This window comes from Panthera uncia, chromosome D2 (assembly GCF_023721935.1).
Source record: "Panthera uncia isolate 11264 chromosome D2, Puncia_PCG_1.0, whole genome shotgun sequence".
NCBI lineage: Eukaryota > Metazoa > Chordata > Mammalia > Carnivora > Felidae > Panthera > Panthera uncia.
Genome location: NC_064818.1, coordinates 52,382,370 through 52,408,760, shown reverse-complemented (window position 1 = coordinate 52,408,760; position 26,391 = coordinate 52,382,370). Strand labels below are relative to the sequence as shown.

The 26,391-nt window shown below is 41.9% G+C and overlaps 1 protein-coding gene across 2 annotated transcripts in view; it reads right to left on the bottom strand.

The window, feature by feature from the left end:
• The window catches only part of PLCE1 (phospholipase C epsilon 1), a 321,900-nt gene that overhangs the window by 71,989 nt on the left and 223,520 nt on the right, over positions 1–26,391 (bottom strand). For both annotated transcript variants that reach the window (XM_049646407.1, XM_049646408.1), the window contains exons 6-9: positions 22,883–23,141; positions 21,123–21,328; positions 8,390–9,065; positions 1,226–1,408 (exon numbers count right to left, since the gene is read on the bottom strand). In XM_049646407.1, coding sequence (XP_049502364.1) covers positions 1,226–1,408; positions 8,390–9,065; positions 21,123–21,328; positions 22,883–23,141 — 1,324 coding nt within the window. The remainder of the gene's footprint in view (positions 1–1,225; positions 1,409–8,389; positions 9,066–21,122; positions 21,329–22,882; positions 23,142–26,391) is intronic.

The following is a 26,391-nucleotide window of genomic DNA, read 5'->3' as shown; positions in this document are numbered from 1 at the left end:
GGACGCTCAACTGAATGAGCCACCCAGGTGCCCCCTTCTTCTTCTTCTTTTTTTTTTTTTAAAGGTCTATTTATTTATTTTCAGAGAGAGAGAGAGAGAGAGAGAGAGAGAGCGAGCGCAGGGGAGGGGCAGAGAGGGAGAGACAGAGAATCCCAAACAGGCTCGGCACCATCAGTGTAGAACCTGATTTGGGGCTCAAATCCACGAACCATGGGATCATAACCTGAGCCCAGATCAAGTCAGACACTTGACTGGCTGAGTCACCCAGGTGCCCCCGTAAAGTCTACCAGCTTAACCACTTTTAAGTCTACAGTAGTGTTACCTCTACGTGCCTCGTTGTGCAACGGATCTCTAGAACTGTTTCCTCCTACAAAACTGAAACTCTATACGCAATCAAAAAGAACTCCCCCTATAGCACCCCCCTCCCCATCCCTGTCCCCTGGCAACCACCATTCTACTTTCTGTTTCTAAGAGTTTGACCACTCTAGGTACCTCATGGAAGTGGAATCATGCAGCATTTGTCCTTTTGCGACTGGCTTATTTCACTTAGGATAATGTCGTCAAGGTTCAGCTACACTGTAGTATGACAGGATTTCCTTCTTTTTTTGAAAGCCTGAACACCATTCCGTTATATGTATACATCACCTTTTCATTCATGGACGGACATGCTTCTCTTGACAATTAAGTTAGTTTCTACATTTAGCATTTTGGCCTTGTAAGACCTTCATAACCTGATCCCTGGTCTTTTTAGCCTTTGCTTACCCACCACAGAGCCTGTGTTCCAGCTTGGAGCAGGAATCTGGAACTACATGTGCTTCCCTGAACAAGCCAAGTCTTTTCATGCCTCCCTGCTGCCTCCTCTGCCAGAAATGCTTTCCCCCGTGTTGTCTAACAAATCCTATACACCCTTCATGACCCATCTGTCCGCTTCCCTACGAAGCCTGTTCTGCCTGCGTCCTAGCCCTAAGTCTTCCTTCTCTCTCCTCCCAGAGCACTTTGTGGATAGCTTGATAATGACTCTTACTGAATACTCATTGTTCGTGGCCCCTGACTTTTTCCTGGTGCTGACTCCATTCTTAACAAGGGGCCTGGCACCAGGAGATGCTCAGTAAGCCCTGAGCATCTTGTCCCCAACCCAAATGATCTAAGGTAGTTTCTGGCGACATAGACCATAAATGGTGCTGGATGATTGGGTTTGGTGCTTGATAAACAAGTAACACTCTACCCTTATAAGGATTTTCTTCTTTTTCTTGGTAGTGCTTATGCCCAAGGTGTTGTTTCTTTGCACATTGGGCTTCTCGGCACTCTTTGCTGATGTCCCGGGGCTGGGGTTTCGTGTACTCCACCGCCTGCCACCAAACAACTCCACGGCGTGAGCCAAAGTTGGGCCTTCGTACCGTCCATCTTCCTGTAAAAGAATCACATTCTGAACACTTAAAGGAACAGCAAGCAATGGGGAAGTATATATATGAATGGCTTCTAGTAAATTCCCAGAGGTGGAGGAGCACAGGCAGTTACTGAAGACTAGTGACCTGGCCACCCAAGTGGTTCTGTTTTCTAACCATCAGGACTCTCTGTTGGGAATTTCATCATATCCTCTGTTGTCCTGGTCACATCCCTGCTGAGTTCCAGTAAGTGATGTGCTTCAAGGGGGCCACATTTAAGTGGGATTAAAAAAACTTTTCCTTCCCAGTTTCAGAGGTTACATTCCAGAATGTAGGAACATTCACGAAGATGCATTTTGCATTTTAGGGCTCTGGAGGACTTAAGGGGTGTGTGTGTGTGTGTGTGAATCTACTTAAATAAAACCCAGTTCTATTTGTATTGCATCATTCCAGGTTTTGTTTTTTCTAGTTTGATGGTTGGGACAGTTTGATTTGAAATATAGAGTATGTGGCATATGTGAAATTTACTTTGGAGGGCTCTGGGGAGATAACCACAGAGAAAATATATTATTAAATAGTTGGTGCACACCTGAAAGTAATGTAACATCATGTATCAATTATTATACCTCAGTAAAATAAATATAAATAAATAAATAAAATAGTTGGGCTGCTGTCCTCTTGAGTGACTGATACCCAAGACTAGAGAGCCCAGGGGACTCTACATCACGCATATTATGATGCTATGAGCAGTGAAAAGATACTTAAGGGGCATGCAATGCTTTGCGATAGCTCCTTCTCATAAGATAACACCATGCAAATGAGCTGAGTAGCGGCAGAGATTAATTAACTAAATAATGGTCAACAATTCTCTCTGTAAGTAAGGAGGCTCAGTGAATAAAACTACAAAAAGTCACATACGAATTAAAGACAATATGGATGATATTTCACAGGTTGTATAAAATGGACATTTCAGAATTAATTTCCATATACTGTTTTTACTTTCTACAAACTTTTAAGGCCAGCCCTCCTTTGCAATTCCAAAGAAGTTCTTGTGAATACATTTTGCTTTGTTACAGACACTATGTAAATAACAAAGTCTTTGTGTGTGTGCTTGCTCCTTTACCCTAATGTTCAATAACTATTTGATTTTATGACTTGAGTTGTGACCTCCTACTTCCTGCATCCTGTTATGGATCCCAGGATGCTGAGTAACTTGAATGCTTAACGTGGGATATCTTTTGGTGATCTCTCATGGTGGATATCTGGGATTTATGCCTGTCCATTAATCATTTCTCTTTTCTCTGACCATACCCCAGTTTTACTTTATCTCTTTTCCTCTGGATACAGTCTTGAATCTATGAAAAGGTGAAACATCCTCCCTTGACCAATGGTTGGCATAAGATCCAAATAAGCCAATCAGAATCTCCCTCCCTGGAAAATGAATCTTGAATACAGTGATACTGAGAATGAAAATGGCTGGAGATCATTGTTTCTTGTTGCAGTCCTGCTCAAGATAGTCCCTGTGAATAAGTCACTACAATTAACTTCAAAGTGGAATAAACATTTCATGACACAATTTCATAAATAAATTTTACCTACGTTATTGAATTAACTACCTAATCCTTTGTAGAAGTTTTATTTTTTTTAATTTATGGGTTTTAACTAACACATCTTTAAAAATTTAATAGACTCCTTCCTTAAAATGTAAAACTTCTGCCCTGGGAAAGACATTGTCAAGAGAATTAGAAGACAAGTCACAGATTGGGAGAAAATGTTTGCAAAAGAAACATCTGATAAAGAATGGTTATCCAGGGGAGCCTGGGTGGCTCAGTCGGTTAAGCGTCCGACTCTTGATTTTGGCTCACGTCATGATCTCATGGTTTGTTTGTTCGAGCCCTGCATCAGGCTCTGTGCTGACAATGTGGAACCTGCCAGAGAGAAGAGATTCTCTCTCTCTTCCTCTTTGTTCCTCCCCACTTGTGCTCTCTCTCTCACTCTCAAAATAAATAAATAAACTTAAAAAAATCGCTATCCCAAATACACAGTGAGAACTTAAAACTCAACAATAAGAAAACAAATAACCCAATGAAAAAATAGTCCAAAGACCTCAACAGACACCTCACCAAAGAAGAGATAAAGATGGCAAATAAACACATGAAAAGATATTCCACATCATGTACCATCAGGAAACTGCAAATTAAAAGGAGACACCACTCCACACCTGGCCAAACTCCTGAACACTGACCACACCAAATGCTGATGGGGATGTGGAGTAACAGGAACAAGGATTCATTCTATTGAGAATGCAACATGGCATAGTCACTTCGGAAGGCAGCGCAGCAGCACCTTACAAAAGTAAACATTCTCTTACGATACGCTCCAGCAATCACGCTCCTTGGTATTAACCCAAAACAGTTGAAAACTTCAGTCCACACAGAAACCTGAACATGAATATTTACAGCAGCTAGCTTTACTCATAATTGCCACAACTTGGAAGCAACCAAGATGTCCTTCAGTAGGTAAATGGATAAATAAACTATGGTACATCCACACACTGGAGTATTATTCAGCAATAAAAAGAAATGAGCATGGGAAGACATGCAAGAATCCTCTTATTTTAATAATTTTTTTGAAAGTTTGTTTATTTTGAGAAAGAGAGTGCTAGCGGGGGGGGGGGGGGAGAGACAGAGAGACAGAGAGAGAGAGAGAAAGAAAGAGAGAGAGAATCCCAAGCAGACTCTGCAGGGTCAGCACAGAGCCTGACATGGGCTCAAACTCATGAAACTGTGAGATAATGGCGTGAGAGAAATCAAGAGTCGGACGTTTAACCGACTGAGCCCCCGGGCGCCCTGACATGCAAGAATCTTAAATGAATATTACTAAGTGAAAGGAGCCAACCTGAGAAGGTTACATATTGTATGAGTCCCAACTATATGATGTTCTAGAAGAGGCAAAACTATGGAGACAATAAAAAGATAAGTGGTTGCAGGGGCAGGGTGGAGGATGAGGTAGGGTGGGAGGAAGAGATGAACAGGTAGAGCACAGAGAATTTTTAGGGTAGTTAAAATACTCCATGTGATATTATAATTGTGAATATATGCCATTACATAGTTGTACAAAGCTAAACAATGAACTCTAAGGTAAACTGTGGATTTGGGATGATTATGATATATCAATGCAGATTCATCCTTTGTAAAAAAATGTACCATTCTGGTGAGTGATGCTGACAATGGGACATGGGTGGGGGGCAGGAGGTTTATGGGAAATCTCTGTACATTCCTCTCAATTTTATTGTAAACTTAGCACTGCTCTAAAAAAAGAAAATCTTTAATAAAAAAAAATTTAATAGACCCATACCATGTACGTATAAAAGAATCAGCCTCCAATGTGTTGGTATTTCTAAATTCAGAACATCCTAATATGGGTCAAGCTTTACCCTTAATAGAAATATTTTAGGCCTGGAAAAGGCAGATGCCTTTGTTTAATCTTTAAAGGAGACTTTCTGGGAAGCAAAATATAGTTTGACTCTTTCTTGTATTTTGTACAAACAGAAACTTGATTGGGATGGGTGAAGGATATACCTTCTCTTTTTAATATGGAAGAAGAGCTATTGTGAGTGAAGATACATTCTCAGTTTTAGAAAAAAGTTACTTTCAGATACGAGAGTATTCTAATACTAGTAAATGTAAAGTGATCTAATGAAAATTGTAACAGGAGGTAAAGCAAAAGACAAGAAATTGTGATACTTGTAATGAAGCCTTAGGAATACAGGAAAATAAAAGAAGTTCATGTGGATATTAGGATTAGGAAGCTGATTCCTTAAAAATTATACATGCACTTTTGCCTCTTGGCATTATCTTTGTATATGATATTTTAAGTACTGTTAAATGTATCTAATCCTTTGAATAAATCCTCCCCCCCCACCCCAGAAGATAGCAAGAATCTGTTTCTGTTGCTTACAACCAAATTGTACCTGATACCCCTGTTCTGACCTTCTCAGCTTCCCAGAGATCTTTCCAAATACCCAGGATTATGGGTTCTCAGCTCTGCCTGCGTAACCTCAAGCCAAAACTCATGACACCAGTCTTTCTCCTATACCTCACATCAAATCTCTCGCAGCTTACTTTCTTTTATTTTCCTGTATTCCTAGGCTGTATTATAAAGGTTACTATTTCTTCTTTTTTTCCCTTTATCTCTTGTTAGTATTTCCATTTGATCAAATGCATTTACTAGTACTAAACTACTTCTATTTGAAAGAAGCTTCACACACTCATCACACAAGAAGACTCTGATGTCATGAAAATTACATTCTACATAAGCCCTTTCCAAACTGGGGAGAAAGAAGTACTCTTACAGGGCTGTTAATAGAAGTTTGGAAGAACCTGAGACTGTTCATAAATTTCTTTAACTTACAGGTACATTTAAACCCATTTCTTTTGTATCTTAGGACTTCTCAAGAGCCTTAAGTGTGCTAAGAGGTATTATAAATCACCAAGAGGGACATTTAACATGATGCCTATTTGACTTTTTGTTCTTAAAATACCAACTTGGATCTTTTTGATGTTCTCTGAGACAATTTGGGAGCTGGTCTACAAGATGGGAAAATAATCAGTCGCTGAGTTTGTTTCACTTAATAAAAATCCTGAGTGTCTGTTTCTGAGAAATGTTGCCTTGTCTTCCTGGGCGGCTCATGAAGAACAATGTTTTGAGGCAGACCATCACCTGTTTTCAGAAGTGACTGAAGTAGATGGAGCTGTTCTGCCATTACACCGTAACAGCTTGTTCCCATGCAGTGGTGGAGGAGTGGGGGCTGCAGGGAAGGGAGGGGTGCTGCTGTGTGTGCAACTGGGAAGGGCTGAGTTGGCTCCAGGTCACTTCCTGTCTCTGCTCCAGCCGTGCCTCTTACCTCTTCTGCTGTTTCTGGTCTCAGCTGGTGCCTTCTTCAGCAAAAACTGAAGGCTGCCAGGGTGAATGAGAGACCAAGTACACCCTAGGTGTTCATTCAGCTACTTTATGCTGGAAGATGGGAAAGGAAACAAATGGAGCAAATAAACCACATCGCCAGCCGCTTTGTGACAGTGAGTGTAACTGAGCTCAGAGACTTTGGTTTGTGTCCAGGTTGAATGGATTTGCATGACTGTGGAAAGCTGACGAATGATTATAATTAAAAATCAACATTTGCCTGGGGCGCCTGGGTGGCTCAGTCGGTTAAGCGTCCGACTTCAGCTCAGGTCATGATCTCACAGTCTGTGAGTTCAAGCCCTGCATCAGGCTCTGTGCTGACAGCTCAGAGTCCGGAGCCTGCTTTGGATTCTGTGTCTCCCCCCTCTCTGCCCCTCCCATGCTCATGCTCTGTCTCTCTGTCTCTCTCTCTCTCTCAGTGATAAGTAAATGCTAAAAAAAAAAAAAAAAAAAAATTGAAAAGAAATCAACATTTACAATAGCCCCTGAAGACTTCTTTTTTTCCAAGCAGTTGACTGCACTGGACTCTCCCTGTGGAGTGGACAGGAAGCAGGTATCTTGGTTTCTACTTTAAGATGAATTAACTGAAATAGGCTTTGTGCTGTGCAGTATTAGCATAATCGTGTACATAGGCCTATATGCTTATTAATCAATTAATCCATTAGTTGTTCAGGATATGATCTCCACTCATCAGTATTGCATGAATGTGGGTAAAGGAGAAAAAGGGAGCATTATATAAATACACATACATACACATATATATGTGCATCTCTACTAACAGCCCAGGGGAAAATGTCTCTACTTGTCAGAAACATGTTAGGACTGTGAAAAGTACATGAAATCAGTCATTTGAGTAATTTCAGCCATGGTTCTATTTGTTCTGTGACACTAGTAAAAAAAGATAATTTTTTTTTTTTTTTTTTGCCAAAAAGGATGGAAAAGCATAACAAAGAGAAACTGAATGCTTTTTGGGGTGCCTGGGTGGCTCAGTTGGTTAAGCGGCCGACTTCGGCTCAGGTCACGATCTCGCGGTCCGTGAGTTCGAGCCCCGCGTCGGGCTCTGGGCTCGGGCTCTGGAGCCTGCTTCCGATTCTGTGTCTCCCTCTCTCTCTGCCCCTCCCCCGTTCATGCTCTGTCTCTCTCTGTCTCAAAAATAAATAAAACGTTAAAAAAATTTTTTTTAAAAAGAAAAACTGAATGCTTTGATACAACTCATTTGGAAACGCCATCAATAGTGTCCTGTCCCCTTGTGGCAGGGTTTTCCCGAGCAATCTGCCCTCTGTCTTCCAGGAGTATGCTATTCTGGTCTTTCCGGTCTCTTCTCACACCTCAGCCCAGTTCTGCCGCCACCCTTGGCTGGAGTGTTAAGTACCTGATAATTTTAGGGTTAGTGAGAAACACACTCAATTTAAGCAGCTGACTGTGAGAACCTGCCTCCTCAGGGCTGTGCCAATATAAACCTGGTGAGGAAGAACTTCATTAAAGCTCAGAGGTGCTACAGTGAGGTAGCAGGACACAGTGAATTAATGTTCCGAGAGTCACCTAGCATATTAGGTGATGGGGCAGGATTTCAATTTCCAAAGTGAAGGTTTCCAATGTATCAGCTGGTCCATAATTAATTATAAAAGCATTCACACCATAATGCTGTCGATGGAAACTTTGAGTAAGCGAATATGCTTATATTAACTGGTTTCTTTGCTGTGAGAAGTACAATGACTGCAGTCTCTATTTTCATACAAAATGTTAACTGGACCTAATAAAAGCCACACACTATTCTTTATACATTAGGAACTGGCATTAACGACTTGACACATATTAACTCAGTCAAACCCCACAGCCGCTCTAACAATGGGTATTGCTATCATTCTCATTTTATAGATAAGAAACCAAGGCACAGAAAGGTAAAGTCAAAGGTGCCCTGTATCACTGAGGTAGTAAATGACACAGGGTGAGAATGAACCCTGGTGGTCCAAGTGTGGCTTTGCAAGATTAATGACTTGAGAATTAGGGGAGTGAGGAGAGAGGGACGGCTACACCCCTACCTGATAGAGGCTGACGTACTGTTTCCGCAGCCACTGCTGTCTCTGGTCAGGGAACTTCCTCATCTTCCTCACGGCTCTCGTGAGTTCCAGCAATCCACTGAAGAGCATCTTAGCTGTGTGCCTGGGTGCCACAAAGTGCAATAATCTATTGTCCGTGGTCTGGAGCCCATAGAGCAGCGTCACGCCAGTCTCTGAGAGAAACATGCTACCCAGTTTGTTCTGAACACACACAGTGTGTATATCGATGCTAGGGTGTCCCATGTACACAGCTTTGGCTGAGAACAGATCCAAGACCCCCTCTGCCAGGCCACTTAGTCCAGCATTGCCCAGTAACGGGAATTTGCCAGGCTCAGACGTGTTACTAAGCACACCGAGTTTTGCTTTAGCACTGGCCAGGGAAGCAGTGGTGGGCTTTGTCCAGGTCAAGGTGCTGTTGTCAGGCTGAAGCTGGAGGAAGCATCGGGCAGAGAGGTGCGTGTCCTGGTCGTAGTGGATGACAGTGGCCCCCTGCAGCAGGAACTGGTGCACATCGGCTCGGATGGACAGCACGTACCATGGGATTAGCTCTGTCCCATGGTCAAAGGCCTTCTGTGGCTCTTCTGATCCGTGAGCGTCCCATTCTTTGGATTTCTCAAAGATGTCATTTTCAGAATCTAACAGGTCTCCAATGATAAACCTAATGGAAAAAGATACAAATTTGATCTGTCTTGTAATCAGAAGTGAGAACACCACAAAGCCTTTTGCTGACACTGGACATCATTTTTCACTCCACCGTAAGTTCAAATTAGCATAGGAAATATAAAATGCTAAAGGTCAGAGTAAACTTTTTATAGCTGTATTCTAAAACCATGTATTTAGCAGTATGTCTGACTGTAGGCATAAGGAAAGGAACTACTATAAGTTCTTGTATTTTTAATATCAACAATCTTCATTATGTATTAGTTTCCCCTCTTGTGTCAGGAACTGTTAAATACATTACATACTTTTTTTTTTTTTTTTGAGAGAGAGAGAGAGGGAGGGTGGTGAAGGGCAGAGGGAGAGAGAGAGAGAATCTTAAGCAGGCTCCATGCTCAGTGTGGAGCTTGATGTAGGGCTTAATCCGATGACCCTGGGATCATGGCATGAGCTGAAATTAAGAGTCGGGCTCTCAACCAATTGAGCCACCCAGGTGCACTGTTATATACATTTTTGCACTTAATTTGACCTACTTGTGATGTAAGATTTTTTTTTCTTTTTAACCTATGAGGAAGCTGGGCTCAAAAGGGGTAGAATAACTCCCTCCAGGTCATCCAGCTCAGAAGAGGCCTACCCAAGGCAGGATTCTGCTCTGACTTGTCAGCCTGGGACCTTCCTCACTAAGTTCGACTGCCTTCTACTTGATCAGAACCAAATGTTGTGACCTGAACACAATGGGGCTAAAATAGGCAGAACAAGACTTACTACGTTGGCCTGAGAAGTGTCTCTGTTAAAAAATAAAATACCATTAGTTCAAAGACACTTGGAAAATACAGCCATGGTGGCTAGATGAACAACAATAGTTCTCCTTGACTCAACCTTAGATTTTCATTGTGTGTGTGTGTGTGTGTGTGTGTGTGTGTGTGTGTGTATGCTCATGTATGTATACATGTGCACATAAAGGACTTGTCTGGTTGGAAAATTCAGCAAGTTGTCTTCCCTGAGTTGGGAATCTGGATTGTTAGGGCCAGAAGGATCTAGGGGGAAGGCAAGGGAGACCTTATTGCCTCCTTTGTATAGGGTCACCTTTGTAGGAATGTGCCCAAGAGAGACTTGTTCTTTTTTTTTTCAAAGCATGAAGAATTGTTATTAAGATCAAGGTTTCTGGGCCCCTGGGTGCTCGGTCAGTTAGGTGGCTGACTCTTGATTTTTGCTCAGGTCATGCTCTCACGGTTCTTGGGATTGAGCCCCGCATCAGGCTCTGTGCTGACAGCATGGAGCCTGCTTGGGAATCTCTCTCTCCCTCTCTCTGCCCTTCCCCTGCTCACACTCTCTGTTTCTCTCTGAAAATAAATAAAATTAAAAAAAAAAAAAAAAGAATAGAGATTTAAAAAAAAAAAGAAAAGATCAAGGTTTTTGCTGTTTGATCCATAGACATCGCTTGCAAAGTGGTGGATAAAATTGAGAAGGAGCTGGTCCATACATCTCTGGGAAGGAACGTTCCCACTGACTTGAGGCACTTGGGCAGCCTACTGTGACTCCTGGCAGGGCAGGAGCAGTGGCACTGGGCTTCCTGGACTCTTGGTCTAGATCCTGGTCCCTGAGCAAGATCCCATTCCTGCTTTCAAATGGCAGGTTCTTCCTCCTTGCCTCCCATAAGTAGATATTCTTTTTTTTTTTCCCAATATATGAAATTTATTGTCAAATTGGTTTCCATACAATACCCAGTGCTCATCCCAAAAGGTGCCCTCCTCAATACCCATCACCCACCCTCGTCTCCCTCCCACGCCCCATCAACCCTCAGTTTGTTCTCAGTTTTTAAGAGTCTCTTATGCTTTGGCTCTCTCCCACTCTAACCTCTTTTTTTTTTTTCCTTCCCCTCCCCCATGGGTTCCTGTTAAGTTTCTCAGGATCCACATAAGAGTGAAACCATATGGTATCTGTCTTTCTCTGTATGGCTTATTTCACTTAGCATCACACTCTCCAGTTCCATCCACGTTGCTGCAAAGGGCCATATTTCATTCTTTCTCATTGCCACGTAGTACTCCATTGTGTATATAAACCACAATTTCTTTATCCATTCATCAGTTGATGGACATTTAGGCTCTAGTAGATATTCTTAAAAAAAGAAAATAAATCTACAAGAGATCTCACAAATCTGATAATCAGAATATCGTTTTCAGATAACACACACTGGAAACACTGGAAACAATCCAAATGTCGTATAAATAAAATTTGGTGGATTCATACAATGTAATGAATTGCACAGCAATGAAAACAAACAGGTAATAAATAGCTAGCACAATGCAATGACAGGGACATATCTTAAGCAAGACACACAACAATATATATTGTATGGTTATATTTGTGTAAATGTAAATTTCAAAACCAGGTAAAACTATACTATGTTATTTAGAAATGCACAAGAGGGGTATAGTTATAAAGAAAAGCAGGAAGTAGCAGTGAATTTTAGTCTAGGGGAAAGGGTGACAAAATTGAGAAGGGAAACACACAGTTTCTGGTGCTGGGCAATGTTTCACTGTGGGCAGGAGTTATGCATGCATTGACTTGATGATTATCCAAATACATTCTTTTTTTTTTTTTTTTAAGTTTGTTTATTTATTTATTTATTTTGAGAGAGAGAGAGAGTACAAGCGGGGGGAAGGGCAGAGAGAGAGGGGGACAGAGGATCCAAAGAGAGCTTCATGCTGACAGCTTTGAGCCTGATGTGGGCCTCAAACTCACAAACCCTGAGATAACTACCTGAGCTGAAGTCGGACGCTCAACTGACTGAGCCACCCAGGTGCCCCCAAAATACATCAGTTTTTTTTTTAACTTTTAACTTTAGAATAATTTTAGATTTGTGGAAAAATTTCAAAAACAGTAGATCCCACATTTGGTTTTCCCTGTTATGATCATCTTATTGGGATGGTATGTTTGACACAATCCATAATCCAATACTGATTCATTATTATTAATTGACGTCCATACTCCATAGAGTTCCTTAGTTTCTTTCCCCCCCATGTCCTTTTTCTTTTCCAGGATTCTATTCAAGATTCCATATTACATTTAGTTGTCATGCTTCTATAAGGCTCTTCTTACATATGACAGTTTCTTACACTTCCCTTGTTTTTAATGATCTTGACAGTTCTGAGGAGCACTGGTTAGGTATTTTGTAGAATGTCTCTCAATTAGAATTTGCCAGATATTTTTCTCATAATTAGACTGGGGCTATCAGTTCTGGGGAGGAAGCTCACTGGGCTAGAGAGTCATTCTCCTCACATCACAGCCAGGGAACATACTATTAACATGATTTAACTGTTGATGTTGATCTGACTGAGGTTGTGTTGGTCATGTCCCACTGTAAAGTTATTCTTTATTATTATTTTTAATATAATTTATTGTCAAACTGGCTAACATACAGTGTGTACAGCGTGCTCTTGGTTTTGGGGGTAGATTCCTGTGATTCATCGCTTACATACAACACCCAGCGCTCATCCCAACAAGCACCCACCTCAATGACATTTTTAAAACTCCTTTCCATATTGTCCTCTTTGGAAGGAAGTCCACATGCACATGTAAAGGGTAGAAAGTTATTTTCTACCTCTTCAAGGGCAGAATATCTATATAGGTTTTTTGGAATTCTTCTGCGTGGGAGATTTGTCTCTTCTCTCCCATCTGTTTGTTTATCATTTACGTATATGGGTTCATGAATATTTATTTAATATTTTAGTTTATAATCTAATTCTACTTCATTTTGTAGCTCCAATTGTCCCAGCTTTGGCCATCAGAAGCTTTCTTAGTTGGCTCTTGTATTCCTTTGAAGTTTATTGTACTTCCTTTGTTTGTTTTTAGCACTTCTTTACTTTCCGGTACAACAAAATGCCCCAGGCTCATCTTTTGTATTTCCTGCCCTAGCTCTAGGATCAGCCATTTCTCTAAGGAACTTTGCTTTCTTTTATTGAAGAATGTTATTAGAAATCAAGATTTTCGTGCTAGCTGCAAACACACCCTATTTTATGTACTTAAAAATTTTTTTAAATTAAAATCTTTAAAATATTTTATTTATTTATTTATTTATTTATTTATTTGGCTAACATACCGTGTATACAGTGTGCTCTTGGTTTTGGAGGTAGATTCCCGTGATTCATCGCTTACATACAACACCCAGTGCTCATCCCAACAAGTGCCCTCCGCAATGCCCATCACCCATTTCCCCCTCTCCCCCAGCGTCCCCCTCAATTCCCCAACCTCTGCCCCATCAACCCTCAGTTTGTTCTCTGTATTTAAGAGTCTCTTATGATTTGCCTCCCTCCCTCTCTGTTTGTAACTATTAAAAAAATTTTTTTTTAATGTTTATTTTTGAGAGAGAGAGAGACAGCATGAGCAGGGGAGGGGCAGAGAGAGAGGGAGACACAGAATCTGAAGCAGGCTCCAGACTTTTAGCTGTCAGCATAGAGCCCAATGTGGGGCTTGAACTCAGGAACCGCAAGATCACGACCTGAGCCAAAGTCAGACGTTTAACTGACTGAGCCACCCAGGCACCCTTTATGTACTTTTCTTAATGTTGCATTTAATGATAAAAAGTGAAGAAACAAAAAGAAAATCCTTTATGTCTAGCCTAGCTTGATTCCTCTGAAACTGCCATCAAGAACAATGGAAAACCAATATTTATTTATGTCCTCGTCTACAATGCTTATGCTCATGGTTCATACACATAGAATGGTGGTTAGGAACATGCCGTCTATAGTCACTGTGGGTTTAATGTTTAGCTCTGCCACCTATCTGCTGTGTGACCTGGTCAAATCATTCAACCTCACTTTACTTATCTGTTAATGGCAAAAAGACAATGCTCATTTCACAGAGCAGGTGAGGCTCAAATAAGAGTACTTGCAAAGAAAGCACTTAGAGCTGTGTCTGGCTCAGTAAAGTACACCACTATAATTAAATATAGGAAGACCAAGATTTCATTCTTCCTGCTTCTCCTTTCCCCACCTTCCTTTTCTCTACACTAAATGGGCCCAACTATTGCTCTAGAGGGGTTTTCTTTAGGGCCACATGCAAGCTCTTTTATCTTTTTATTTCCTTTCTCTGGGATCATTTTCACATTCTCCAGGTCACACTTCTGGTTTTTGTTGTTTTTTTAAGAGCAGAAAGGATTCAATTGGTGTCTGTACCCATAAAGTACAACTTATGCTAATTTGGATATATAACTTCTGATTTTAATTGAGCAAAAGAAATAGTGTCTCCCATATTCCATTTAATTTGAGTTCTGAGCTAAACCAAGTATTTTCCAGTGAAAAACTGCAAGTATTACAAAAAAACAGCATCTGGGGGTGCCTGGTTAAGCATCCCACTTCAGCTCAGGTCATGATCTCTCGGTTCGTGAGTTCGAGCCCCGTGTTGGACTCTGTGCGGACGGCTTAGAGCCTGGAGCCTGCTTCGGATTCTGTGTCCCCCTCTCTGTTCCTCCCCTGCTGGTGCTACTGTCTCCCTGTCTCTCAAAAATAAATAAACATTTAAAACACACACACACACACACACACACACACACACACAAACCAGTGTCTGGAAAGAAAACTGTGCAGCTTTTCTGGAGCCTGTTTTCTGCTGCTCAGAGCTAATGTAAACTGGGAGCGAGAGACACTGTCTTTCTTAGCATCAGTTTCTATTTTTGAACACAAAAAGGACTAATGCTGAGTGTTAACAGTTACATTAAAAAGCCTAAGATAATGCCTAAGAGAAAAGTGACAATTGTTTTGGTAATGAAATAAGTTCATTTCAAGACAGAAACTAGAGGCTTTGTCTCTTAGATCTTACGGTGGATGTTCTGCACTCCTGTGCCTGATTCTCTTAGGAGACAAATCCCTGTGGGTTTACAAGGAGGAGTTGGTGGCATTTAAAGGGTTATTTAGGGACCAAATAACATAATCAAAGATCAAAGATGTGATTTACCAGCAAAGAAGCTACTTTGTCAAACTTAGGTCATATGCCCTAAGAAGAAGACCACGGAGTGAAACAGAAGGAAAGTGTGTATCTGAACCCCCTGGAGAAGTTCCACAGAGTCAGTCAGTTAGAAACCATAAATTGACAAATAAATATTTTTCTAAAGTTCCCTAATGAAAATCTTATATGTGGGGACAAGTAGGCTATTAATCAACTTGGTTAGGCATTCTTAAAAATGTTTATTTATTTATTTTGAGAGAGACCGAGAGAGAGAGCAGGGGAGAGGCAGAGAGAGAAGGGAGAAATAGAATCCCAAACAGGCCCCACCTTGTCAGCACAGAGCCCGATGCGGGGGCTCCACCTCTCCAAGCATGACATCATGACCTGAGCGAAATCAGGAGTCGGATGCTTAACCGACTGAAGCCACCCAGGCGCCCAACCTAGTTATGTATTTTCTTAATAACTATTCATTACTTCCTACAACGTTATTATGATTACAGGACCATGATTCATCATGATTTGGAGCCAGCCTGCCTGAGGTTAAATCCTGGCCCTGGGAGGTATAAGATCCTGAGTAAAACGGAACTATTGTGAGGATTACATAATGTGATATATGTGAAATATTTAGGACAGTGTTTGCTCAAATGTAGGCTCTTAATAAATAACAGCATGTTAAATATTACTAATATTATTATTGTCTGGATTACATGTGCAAAGTCAATATTCTAGAATGTAACCACCAAACAAACATTGCTTCACTGTGGAAATGGTGTCCAAATTTCAAGTTGGGATTCAAGTGATAAACTAGCTTGAACTGAATGTCGTGCAGACAGTGGGAAATGGCTTTCTTTGTTATAGGTCACAGAAGTAGGACTGGTCTTGGGTGCTGGCTGAGGAGACACGAAGAGAGAGAGAGAGACAGAGAGGGTCCCAGGTACGCCCAGCAAAGCCGGGGTGGTGTAGGGGAGACCATGTTAGGGTCTGGGCTGGCCTGAAGCAGTCAACTATATGTAAAGGATGTTATGAGGTGGGTGTTTGTAAGATTGAGACTGGTCTATACCATCTTCTGTGGAGAATAACTGGTTTCCTGTCATTTTATTATTTTGTGTCTGCACATTGAGAGTGCGTGTGTGAGTGTGTGTGTGTGTGTGTGTGTTTCTCAGATACTGTACTTCCTTCTGCTCAGCTTTCTTATTTTCTATCCCTGTGGGATTGGATAATCTTCCAGGCAAGTCTCAAGGAGGCAGTTGGAGTAGGAGGGCACAGAATTCAGCTCTCTCCAGTAAGGAAGGGGAGCATGACTGAGGGGTGGTCCTAAAATGGTGACTGCTGCCAAGTGCCCACACCTAAGTGTCAGGCCCCCAGATGCCCTGGCTTGGCACTGAAGGGTGTGATGGCAGCCGTGGCCCGATAATCCCATCTATGTGGCATTTACAGTGTAAAAGTGCTTATCTCACAAAATCCTTACAACAGCTCTATAAAGCAGTATGGCCATCCCTATTTTAGATGACAAAACCAAGGCTTAGTGAGATGAAGTCACCTACCCAGGTGACATAAATAGAGAGTGCTGGCAATGCGACTGCAAAATTTGAGTTCTTAATCATCTCAAGCAGTCTCCATTCTAAGGTTCTGTCTGAACTCATTATCTACTTATATCCAATTTCTTCAAATGTACAAATTCTTCTTAAGCTGCGGCATCTTTTTTTTTAATATTTATTTTTGAGAGAGAGAGAGAGAGAGAGAGAGAGAGAGAGAACAGGGAAGGGGCAGAGAGAGAGGGAGACAGAATCTGAAGCAGGCTCCAGACTCTGAGCTGTCAGCGCAGAGCCCGACGTGGGGCTCGAACTCATGAGCTGTGAGATTATGACCTGAGCCAGTCAGCTGCCCAACTGACTGAGCCACCCAGGTGCCCCTGCAGCATCTTTTTTTTTTAACTTTTTTTTTTAATGTTTATTTATTTTTGAGAGACAAGAATGAGCAGGGGAGGGGCAGAAGGAGAGGGAGACACAGAATCTGAAGCAGCTCCAGGCTCTGAGAGTTAGCACAGAGCCTGACATGGGGGTCGAACCCACAAACTGTGAGATCATAACCTGAGCCGAAGTCAGACTCAACCGACTGAGCCACCTAGGCACCCCTAAGCTGCAGCATCTTAAAGAGGGGCAACAATATTAAGACCTTGCAGGTCCTATATGACTACACAATCTTCTTACACATCTTACTAGAGAGAGAGAGAGAGAGAGAGAGAGAGAGAGAGAGAGAGAGAGAATCTTAAGCAGGCTTCACATTCAGGAAGGAGTCCGATGTGGGCCTCAATCCCACAACTCTAGGATCATGACCTGAACCAAAATCAAGAGTCATATTCTCAACCGACCAAGCCACCCAAGCTCCTCACATCTTAATATTCTTAATTTCCATTTTCCTGCAATGGTATCACATGCTTCTCTTATGCCTCCATGACTTACACAAACTCACAAGACAAAACTCTTTATTCTCCGTGCTGGTAAATTTAAAAAAATCATCACTTTTTTAAATTTTATTTTATTTTAGAGAGAGAGAGAGAGAGAGAGAGAGAGAGAGAGAATGTGAGCAGGGGAGAGGGGCAGAGGGAGAGAGAGAGAGAGGGAGAGAGAATCTTAAGAATCTCCACACTCAGGATGGAGCCTGATAGGGACTCAATCCCATGATCCTGGGATCATGACCCGAGCCAAAATCAAGAGTCGGATGCTCAACTGACTGAACCATCTAGGCACCCCACAAAGTCTTTATTAATGAGTTTTATAGGTTGTATAAAATATAACTGGAGTGTTTTTTATAATTCAGATGTTCCCAATCTATAGGAACTAGAAATAAAAAGAAGCTGAGGTTAGCCCCTCTACAGTAACAAGAAATGCCTTGAACACTGCAGGAGAAAAGACCCTGTCTTGTACTGAAAATGTGGTCAGGCTTATGCCCCAGCTCTGTAGGCATCACATGGGCAAGTGACTCCATGGGCATCACTTCTTCATCTGTACAGGGGAGTTGGATGAGTTGACCCTAAAATTCCACTGACCTTTTGAGATTCTCTAAACCCTATTCCTTTCCTGCTGAGGACTTGAACTTTTTATAATCACTTTCCTGGGGTTTCTGTGAGTGCTTCAAATGGGTTTTCTGGCAGGAGTAGCTGGGAGATTTGAGAAAAATTATAAGAGGACTCTGCAGGCTGGGAGAAGCAATGACCATGAGATTGTCCCTTCTTTCTTTGATGTAAGTTTCACAGAGTTGATGGCTGCCACAGGAACAGGGCTAAAGGTTTATAGAGTCTTTGTTTCGGCCAAATCAACAACAAAGCATGGGTCCTATGGGTTTTGGGACCTGGAAATCCCTTTGCCACACACATCCCTGTGCTGGAAATTATAACATGGGGCTCTGGTTCAGGAATAGGTTCCCCAGGCCTGGCAGATGGTCCCAGGAACAGGGCTTGCTGATTTGGGTTCAGTGAATTCTATTAAATACCCCCACCCCCGGTTTTTGTGTTTGCTGGTTCTTTTCAGAGGAGCAGCTACTTGGGGTAAAACAAACTATTTCTGGTACTGAGTGACCTAGCTTTTAATGTGATTTTAACATGGCTTCAGAGGATATTTGCATTTTTGTGATTTTTTTCCCCTTCTAAGACTGCTTACCAGTAAAGGCTGGAAAATGGGAAGTGAAAGAGCAACATTCTTGGGATGTAGATGATAAAATGATTAGAAAGGGGACAAGAGAATAAGTAGAAAATTGGGAATGAAAATTTCTGGAGAAGTGGTTGGATGAAACAAGAAATGTATTACTTGAAGGAACTCCAGGCCAAAAAAACCATCAAAAAGATGTTAAGGGAAACTCAGAGGCTAAGTCTCTAAGGCTCAATCAAAGGCAGCGTTCCTAAAAGTAGTTTAGAAAGGTTGACATCTTTAAGTGACACCTCCCACCCCTCCCCACATTGCCCCAAGAGAAGGTTGTTATAAAGAAGAGCCATCTGAAATTCATTATTTTATCTATTCAGGGATGATGTATCTCTCCTAGTAGGGTGTAACAAAGGAAAAGGCATGCTTCTTCTCTAAATCATCTGTCTGATTTTTCTTATAAATACCGTGAAACTTATCATGGATCATGACTGTCTCTTTCTTTTGGTCACTAAGAATTCTCAGAACAAAATTTAGTCACTGTAAAGACTGGATAGTACACACTTGATTATGTTTTACTTTTTCCTATCCTATTTCTCTTTTCCCTTAATATCATCAATTATTTATATTTATTCACTTTGTATTGTTTATTTATTTATTTTGAGAGAGAGAGAGCGTGAGACAGAAAGAGCGGGGGGGTGGAGAGAGAGGAAAAGAGAGAGAGGGAATCCCAAACAGGTTCCTTGCTGTCAGTACAGAGCCCAACATGGGGCTTGATCCCACAAACCATGAGATAATGACTTGAACCAAAAGCAAGAGTCAGATGCTTAACTGACTGAGCCACCCAGGTGCCCTTATTTACATTTATTCTTATAAGCATCTACAAAATCTTTTGTGAAAGGAGTTTAGTATATACCTAGATACCTATAAACACAGATAGGCAAGTAAAGGCAGATATAGATTAAGGACTTAAATGGTTATGAGATGCTTCCTGTGCAGACATGTGTTTATTTATCAACGGTCCTCTCTCTGCATATACATTGCTACTAATGTCGACAACAGTTAGTGAGAAAACTTTCAAATAATCTTTGATTTGAGATAATTAAAAAACAAAAAACAACTGGTAGAAGCTACTTGTGAGACATTTGAGCTTTAGGGCCCAGACACTGTGGTAAGATTATTCTTTGAGCACTTGGGTCCTTTGGAGGAATCTGGAATACAGGTTTATCTCCTTAAAACATAACAGCATTAGAGATTCAGGCACAAAGCATTCATTTCTATGTTCACAACAGATTCTAAGGATTTAGCTCTATAAATCCAAAGAAATTATTTTCTGAAAACACTGTTCCCTTCCCAGTATAGGCTCACACACACAGAGACAAGCAGAAAAGGCTTTGCAAAACAAACTACAAGGTCTTATAAATGCACACAATTGTGTATAAGGACTCAAAGACAACTGCAAGGTATGACTCATGAGTACTGACTACAGATAAAATCTTCCATGGCAAAGATGTCAAAGCCAGTACACAGGTTTTAGATGGGGCTAGAGGATTCCTCTAGCTGGACCAGGCTCTGCCATTTGAGTTAGACTTTCCCATGAACAAATGGCCTTGAAGAGGCACAATATATGCCCCAAGACCACTGATTTCTGAACTTGTCATGTAGTTGTGGGTACACATGTCTAGGTAGGCAGCAACGGCTGTAGATAAACAAGCAATTGGAACAACTGAACAGTTTTAAAGCTACAGATGCCACCTTGCAGAACCGTGTTTCTGGAAGTGAGATCTCTCTCTCTCTCTCTTTTAAAAATGTTTATTTATTCTTGAGAGAGAGAGGGAGAGGGTACGTGAGCAGGGGAGGGGCAGAGAGCGAGGGAGACAGAGGATCCCAAGCAGGCTCCAGGCTCTGAGTTGTCAGCACAGAGCCTATGTGGGACTTGAACCCATGGACCATGAGATCACTTCAGCCAAAATCAGATGCTTAACCAACTGAGCCACCCAGGCACCCAGAAATGAGATCTTTAAATAACCTGACTTACAATCACCCAGAAGCTTAGGGGAGCTCCTAAAAAGACTGATTTCAGGGTGTCACTTCAGTCCTAATAAATCAGTGTATTTGACTTAAAAATATATTAATGCTTGTCCCTGTGCCCCACCCCATGATCAATAACAATTATTTTTTACAGAAGCTATGAAATTAATAAATACCATGGTTCTAATCCTAAAACTTTATTTGTTGAATTTTTAGAAATGACAGGATAGCTCTAGCTTATTCTTTTTAAAGAGATAACAGGTGGCAAGAAGTTAAATTACGAGCGGTAAGTCTAGAACAAAGCAGCCAAGTTAGAAAGGAAAATTCAAATTCAGAATTGGTAGAGTCGTGGTGGGGTTTTGTTAGGAGTCCACCTAACACCAAACTGAGATAGGAAAAAGGAAAAAAAATGAGCATCTCTCTTTTTACAGTGTAGAACTTACTGCCATCGGGCTTTATCCCTTAAGGAATTTTTCCTGGAGCTGTTTCCTTCACTGGGGCTGTCCTCCTCCTCGGCCTCCAGACTTCGGCTGCAGCTCCTGATGATCTGAAAGATGCTGTTGACTGTGGACTCTTTCTCCGAATTCTTTAAGCCATTATGTCCCACTCGTTGTAAGAAATTATCTTGTCCGCTGTAATCGGCTACAAACTACAGAAAAACATACCAAGAATTTGTTACTGCAACTTCATGTACTGTGTCTTAAATAAAAGACTTGGGTAGGGAAATAAAAGCACAGCAGCCATAAATAATGGCACTTATGCCTATTTCTTATTGAAAGAAAAAGAAAGAGCCTCCAGGAAAAACATTTTTCGTTTCACCACATGAGCTATCGGAACTCACTCTTGTTTCCACTAAGACAATTTTAGTTCCTGTAGGAATCAACGCTCCGTTTCAAATTTACAACACAAAAAGTAGCATTATTTCAAGGCTCCCGAGGGAGAAGATTAGCCCTACTTTGCCGAGGAAGGGTAGGGTTGTTTTCTCCTGGCAGAGAGAATTGAGAAAAACCATGACAGAAGTCCATTCTTCTATGGAACCAGATAACATTCCTGGGGCCCAAGGGAAACACAGAGAAAGAATGATGTTTGCTTTATTTCCCATATATCCTATGGTAGCACAGAGGTTTCCTGGAGGTTTTAAAGCTCTTAGAGTTTGTATTCATGATCAGGAAGTTTCTCCCATCAGAGGTAAGCGCTCCAGCTGCACCACTGGATGTGGCATCCTCTGCGTCTAAGCTGGTGTGGGTGTGCTAGGGAGGGCTTGTGTTAAGCTTACTCCTCCATTTACTGCACTTTTATCTCCCTGCATAAGCCAGAGAGATGCAAGCTGGTAGTGTTACCTGTGCCTGTCAAGGGCTCTTAAGTCTCCCTGATACCAGGTGATGCCTGGTTCCCAGGTGACACAGAGGCTGAAGTTTTAGGAATCTTCTCACGGCCACCGAGAAGGGGTGTATGTGAGTGTGTGTGTGTGTGTGTGTATGTGAGGCCAGTAGTGTTGCTGTTGCCATGGTGACAATGATCCTAGATTTGGGTTTGAAACTGCCAGCTATGGACTCCTCAAAATTCTTGGTAAAGTTCTCCCAATTCAGTCTCTTCTTTCATTTCTAAACACCATCTAGGGCGGTTTCCTTATTTTCTTCAAGTTTCTCTGAGCCCTTTCTCTCCAATGCCCGATACACTGAGTCAAAGCTCACAAGGTCCTCTCCCCTCTGGGAGTCAGGAACAAGAAGCCACGGGCCTGGGAGAGCTGAGACAGCCGTGATCAGAGCCTGGAGCTCGTCTTTACATGAGATGCCAGCTTCTCCAGGGTCCTCCCACAGAGGAGGAAAGCAAGGCAGTGCTGACCTCCCGCCATGTTTTCTTTCTCTGATTCAGAAAACTTACTACTCTTGCTTGACTTCTCTTATCCTCTGCATACAGACATTCCCACCCAATGAGAGAAGAAAACCCCATCATCCCTTAAAAAAAATCAGAGAACAACACCCATTTTCACTGGTACTTACACACTGCCCCATTCAAGCTAATTTAACAAGAAGAAGCCCCAAACAGTGCTAGCCGGCATTTTTTTCTCAGGAATTTCCAAGGACCTGTTACCCAGCACAACAGTGACAACGGATTAGCCTAGGCTCAGCAGGTTCTTTCTTGGCCTTAGTGAGTGAGGAGCCAGGCAGCAATAAAGCCTTCAGATTTTGAAAGGACTCACCTCTAGAGTTTCTTCTTGGGAATTGTACCTCGGGCAAAGCTTCATGAGGCCGGAGGCTCCGTCCAGTACTTCACAGAGCTCCTTCAGAAACACCCCACAGAACGGAACCACCTTACAGCCAGGTATGTGCAGAGCCCGCGTGACCACCTTCTTGTACTCGCAGGAAGATTCGTGCTGAGCCATGGCATCCTTCAGGCTCCTCATGGTCTCTAGGTCAGACTGGTCCATAAACTGCCACATTTTTAAAACTTTTCTTGACCTATTGTAAGTAAATGATGTTTTTTGAGACTGAAGGAGAAATAATATCGTTTGTAGTATATAGCCCAAGCTCCATGCAAATTTATTCTTTTTGCCTCAGTTTTCACTGTTTTGATATTTATTTAGGACTCCTATCTCCACCTACTTCCCCAAATGAGGTATTACTTTTAATTAAAAATTGAAACACAAAATTAAATAGGACAGATACAAATAACACATGTTATTTGTGGAAGGAGTTAATTTTGGAAGGTGGGCATTAAACCTAGGTTTGGATTTTTCTGGCAGCTATAGCCGAAAGGGAAACCTAGTGGGTCATATGGTTTGTACAGATATTTATGGAGGACTATCTGCAGAAAACATGGTGCGTCCACTCCTCTTGATATTTAAAATGTTATCCTTGGATTAGGCCAGTTTCTCAGTAAAATACATGAAATCTGTTTTGGTCTCTTTTATAGAACTGCTTTTACTAAATCCAGCTTTGACGTTAAGCCACGGGTTATCCTAAGGGACATGATCTTAAAATACTATTTGCATAACAGGATGTTAGATGGGACTTTTCCTATGATAAACTTGCTGCTGACAACAACAGGTGACATGGTACCCCACTTCCTAAAGAGAGGCACCAGCTCATCACAAGGGTACCCCAACAGCTCTGCCCTCTGTGGTATATAACCGTCCATCATGCCATGCAGAATTGGCTCTGAGCAGCCAGGTAGGGAATATTTCTTTGGATAGAGTTGTCAGAGCCCTCTATATGTGAGAAGGAGGAGGACCATCCCAGGGCAGGGGCTTCAAGTGAACTTCATGGAGAGGCTGACCTTTGTCCTGAGTTTGTTGATCACTGGTGTGTGACTCCTGCCTGGAAAAGTCTAAAGATGAGAGGCTGCCTAGGGCTGCCCAAAGGTTCCCGTGGGCCTGTCCTGCATTTGCAGAATCTGGGAGGGCAAAACACTGTGTGTTTCCTGTGAGTCTGTAAGGGCCACCGTGAGGGGCAGTTCCACGTGTCCACGTGGCTGCCCAAGGAGGGATCCCAGCAGAAAGAGTCTGCGAGGACAGGGTTTCCAGAGCTGGAACCTGGGGACTGAGTGCACCTTGCTCCTTGCTGGCTAATGGTGCAGTGAGAGGTACCTACAGGGCAGCAGGTGGGGGAATGTAGGAGGAGTGACTGGGGAGGAACCCTAAAAGCACACCTCTCTTTGGGAGCACCTAGGCCAGATTATAACTGTCCCCATCAAGGGAGACCTTTGCTTCCTTTACCCCATCTCCCTTCCTCTTTCTTCTCCTGTCCACTTTTTCTGCAAGGACCCCGAGCTGGAGTGAGAAAAGATAAACCCCGTTCTCCTGCTCCACTGCAGGTTTCTGAGATGTGTTGGGCTGCGAAATGTGGGGAAAAGGTGACGCTTTAAACCAAAGGTGAGGTTGAAATTTTGATTTATATCAGACTGGATTAAAAAATCACTATGTCCAAGAGAAGACATTCAAAGGACATAGAGAAGTACAACATGACAAACCCCATGCACCAACCTCTCCATTTAAAAAATAAAACATTGGGCTCAGCTCAGGTCATGATCTCACAGTTCATGAGTCCTAACCTGACATCGGGCTCTCTGCTTTAAGCACAGAGCCTGCTTTGGATTCGGTGTCTCCCTCTCTCTCTGCTCCTCCCCTGCTCACTCTCTCTCTCTCAAAAATAAACATTAAAAACAAAACATTAATAATGTGGTTGAGACCTCAGTGGGCTCCTCCAGGAACACATACTCCTCTTTCCCTCACCAAAGTATGCTTCCCCAACATAGGTATAGATCACCCAGCAGTTTGTAGGGATGTGTGAGTGCTTTTAAACTTTATATAAGTGGTGTCACACATTAGGTACTCAGGCATCCTGCTTTTCTTGCACAGCTGTGTGTTTCTGAGATTTATTCATGCTCATGAGCAAAGGAGAATGAGACAAGTTATTGACCCCATCAGTGACCGGGAAAGCTATAGGACCTCCCAAGGTATGACCCAGAGCAGGGGGCAGGGAAAGTCAGTCAGGCAGGTTTGAACAACAGTGAGGTCAGGAAACTAAAATTGTTTCCTGATTTCACCCCACTGAGTCCAGCCTGCCTTATACCTGGTTTCTTATAAGGTGGTAAGAATCCCTTTTGGGGCATGAAATGGAAGTGTGAATAAACTAAGTGAATAAATGAGTGAGACACAGTTCTCATTATTTAATTGCCCTTGTTTCTGTGAGTGACAGTAGTCATACTACATTTGGGGGCACAAGACAAACCTCAGCAAGATCAATGGTTTTTTGTTAGATTGAGAACTGACACTGTTTTAAAACTTTCTTTTTCTGTTTATAAAGGTACTAGATGCTTGTTGTAGAAAATCTGGAAAATACCAAAAATATAGAAAACCCACCCATAGTTCTACATCCACAGGCAACATTAGGTATATTTCCTTCCAGTATTTATTCTATTTGTAGATGTATGTTCTGAATGTTTTATAAATGTTGTTGTATAAATATTGCTGAGGCTATTAAGTAAAGACAGCCTTGTTCCCAGATATTTTTATGCATTATATATTATGTGTTTTCCAATGATATCAAACATTTTTCAAAAACATTTTTGGTGGTTAAATAATATTCCATTGTAAGAATACATCATGTTATTTCATTCATTTCCCCACTGATATTCATTTGGGTTATTGTATTTTTAATTTTTATTTTTTAAAATTTATTTATTTATGTATTTATTTATTTATTGCTCATGAGTGGGGGAGGAGCAGAGGGACAGAGAGAGGGAGAGAAAGAATCCCAAGCAGGCTCACTCCCTACTGTCAGCACAGAGCCCAATGTGGGGCTCGAACTCATGAACTGTGATATCATGACCTGAGCTGAAAATCAAGAGTCAGATGCTTAACCAACTAAGCCACCCAGGCGCCCCTGGGTTATTTTAAATTGACACCATGATTGAGTAAATATTGTTATATGTAAATCTTTTTACTTCTAATTGTTTCTTCCAATGATCCACACCTCCCTGTGTAGCACAGACCCCACCCACAATCAACCAGTGCTAGTCTTATGTGACCAGTATAATGTAGTAAAGTGACAGTGTGTGACTTCTGAGGCTGGGTCATAAAAGGCACTGCAGCTTCTGCCTTGTTTTCTTGTCATTCACTTCGGAGCAAGCCAGCTGCCATGCTTTGAGGACAGTGATGTCCAGAAGAGAGGAAGTGAGGTCCCCAGCCAATAGCTGGCACCAACTTGC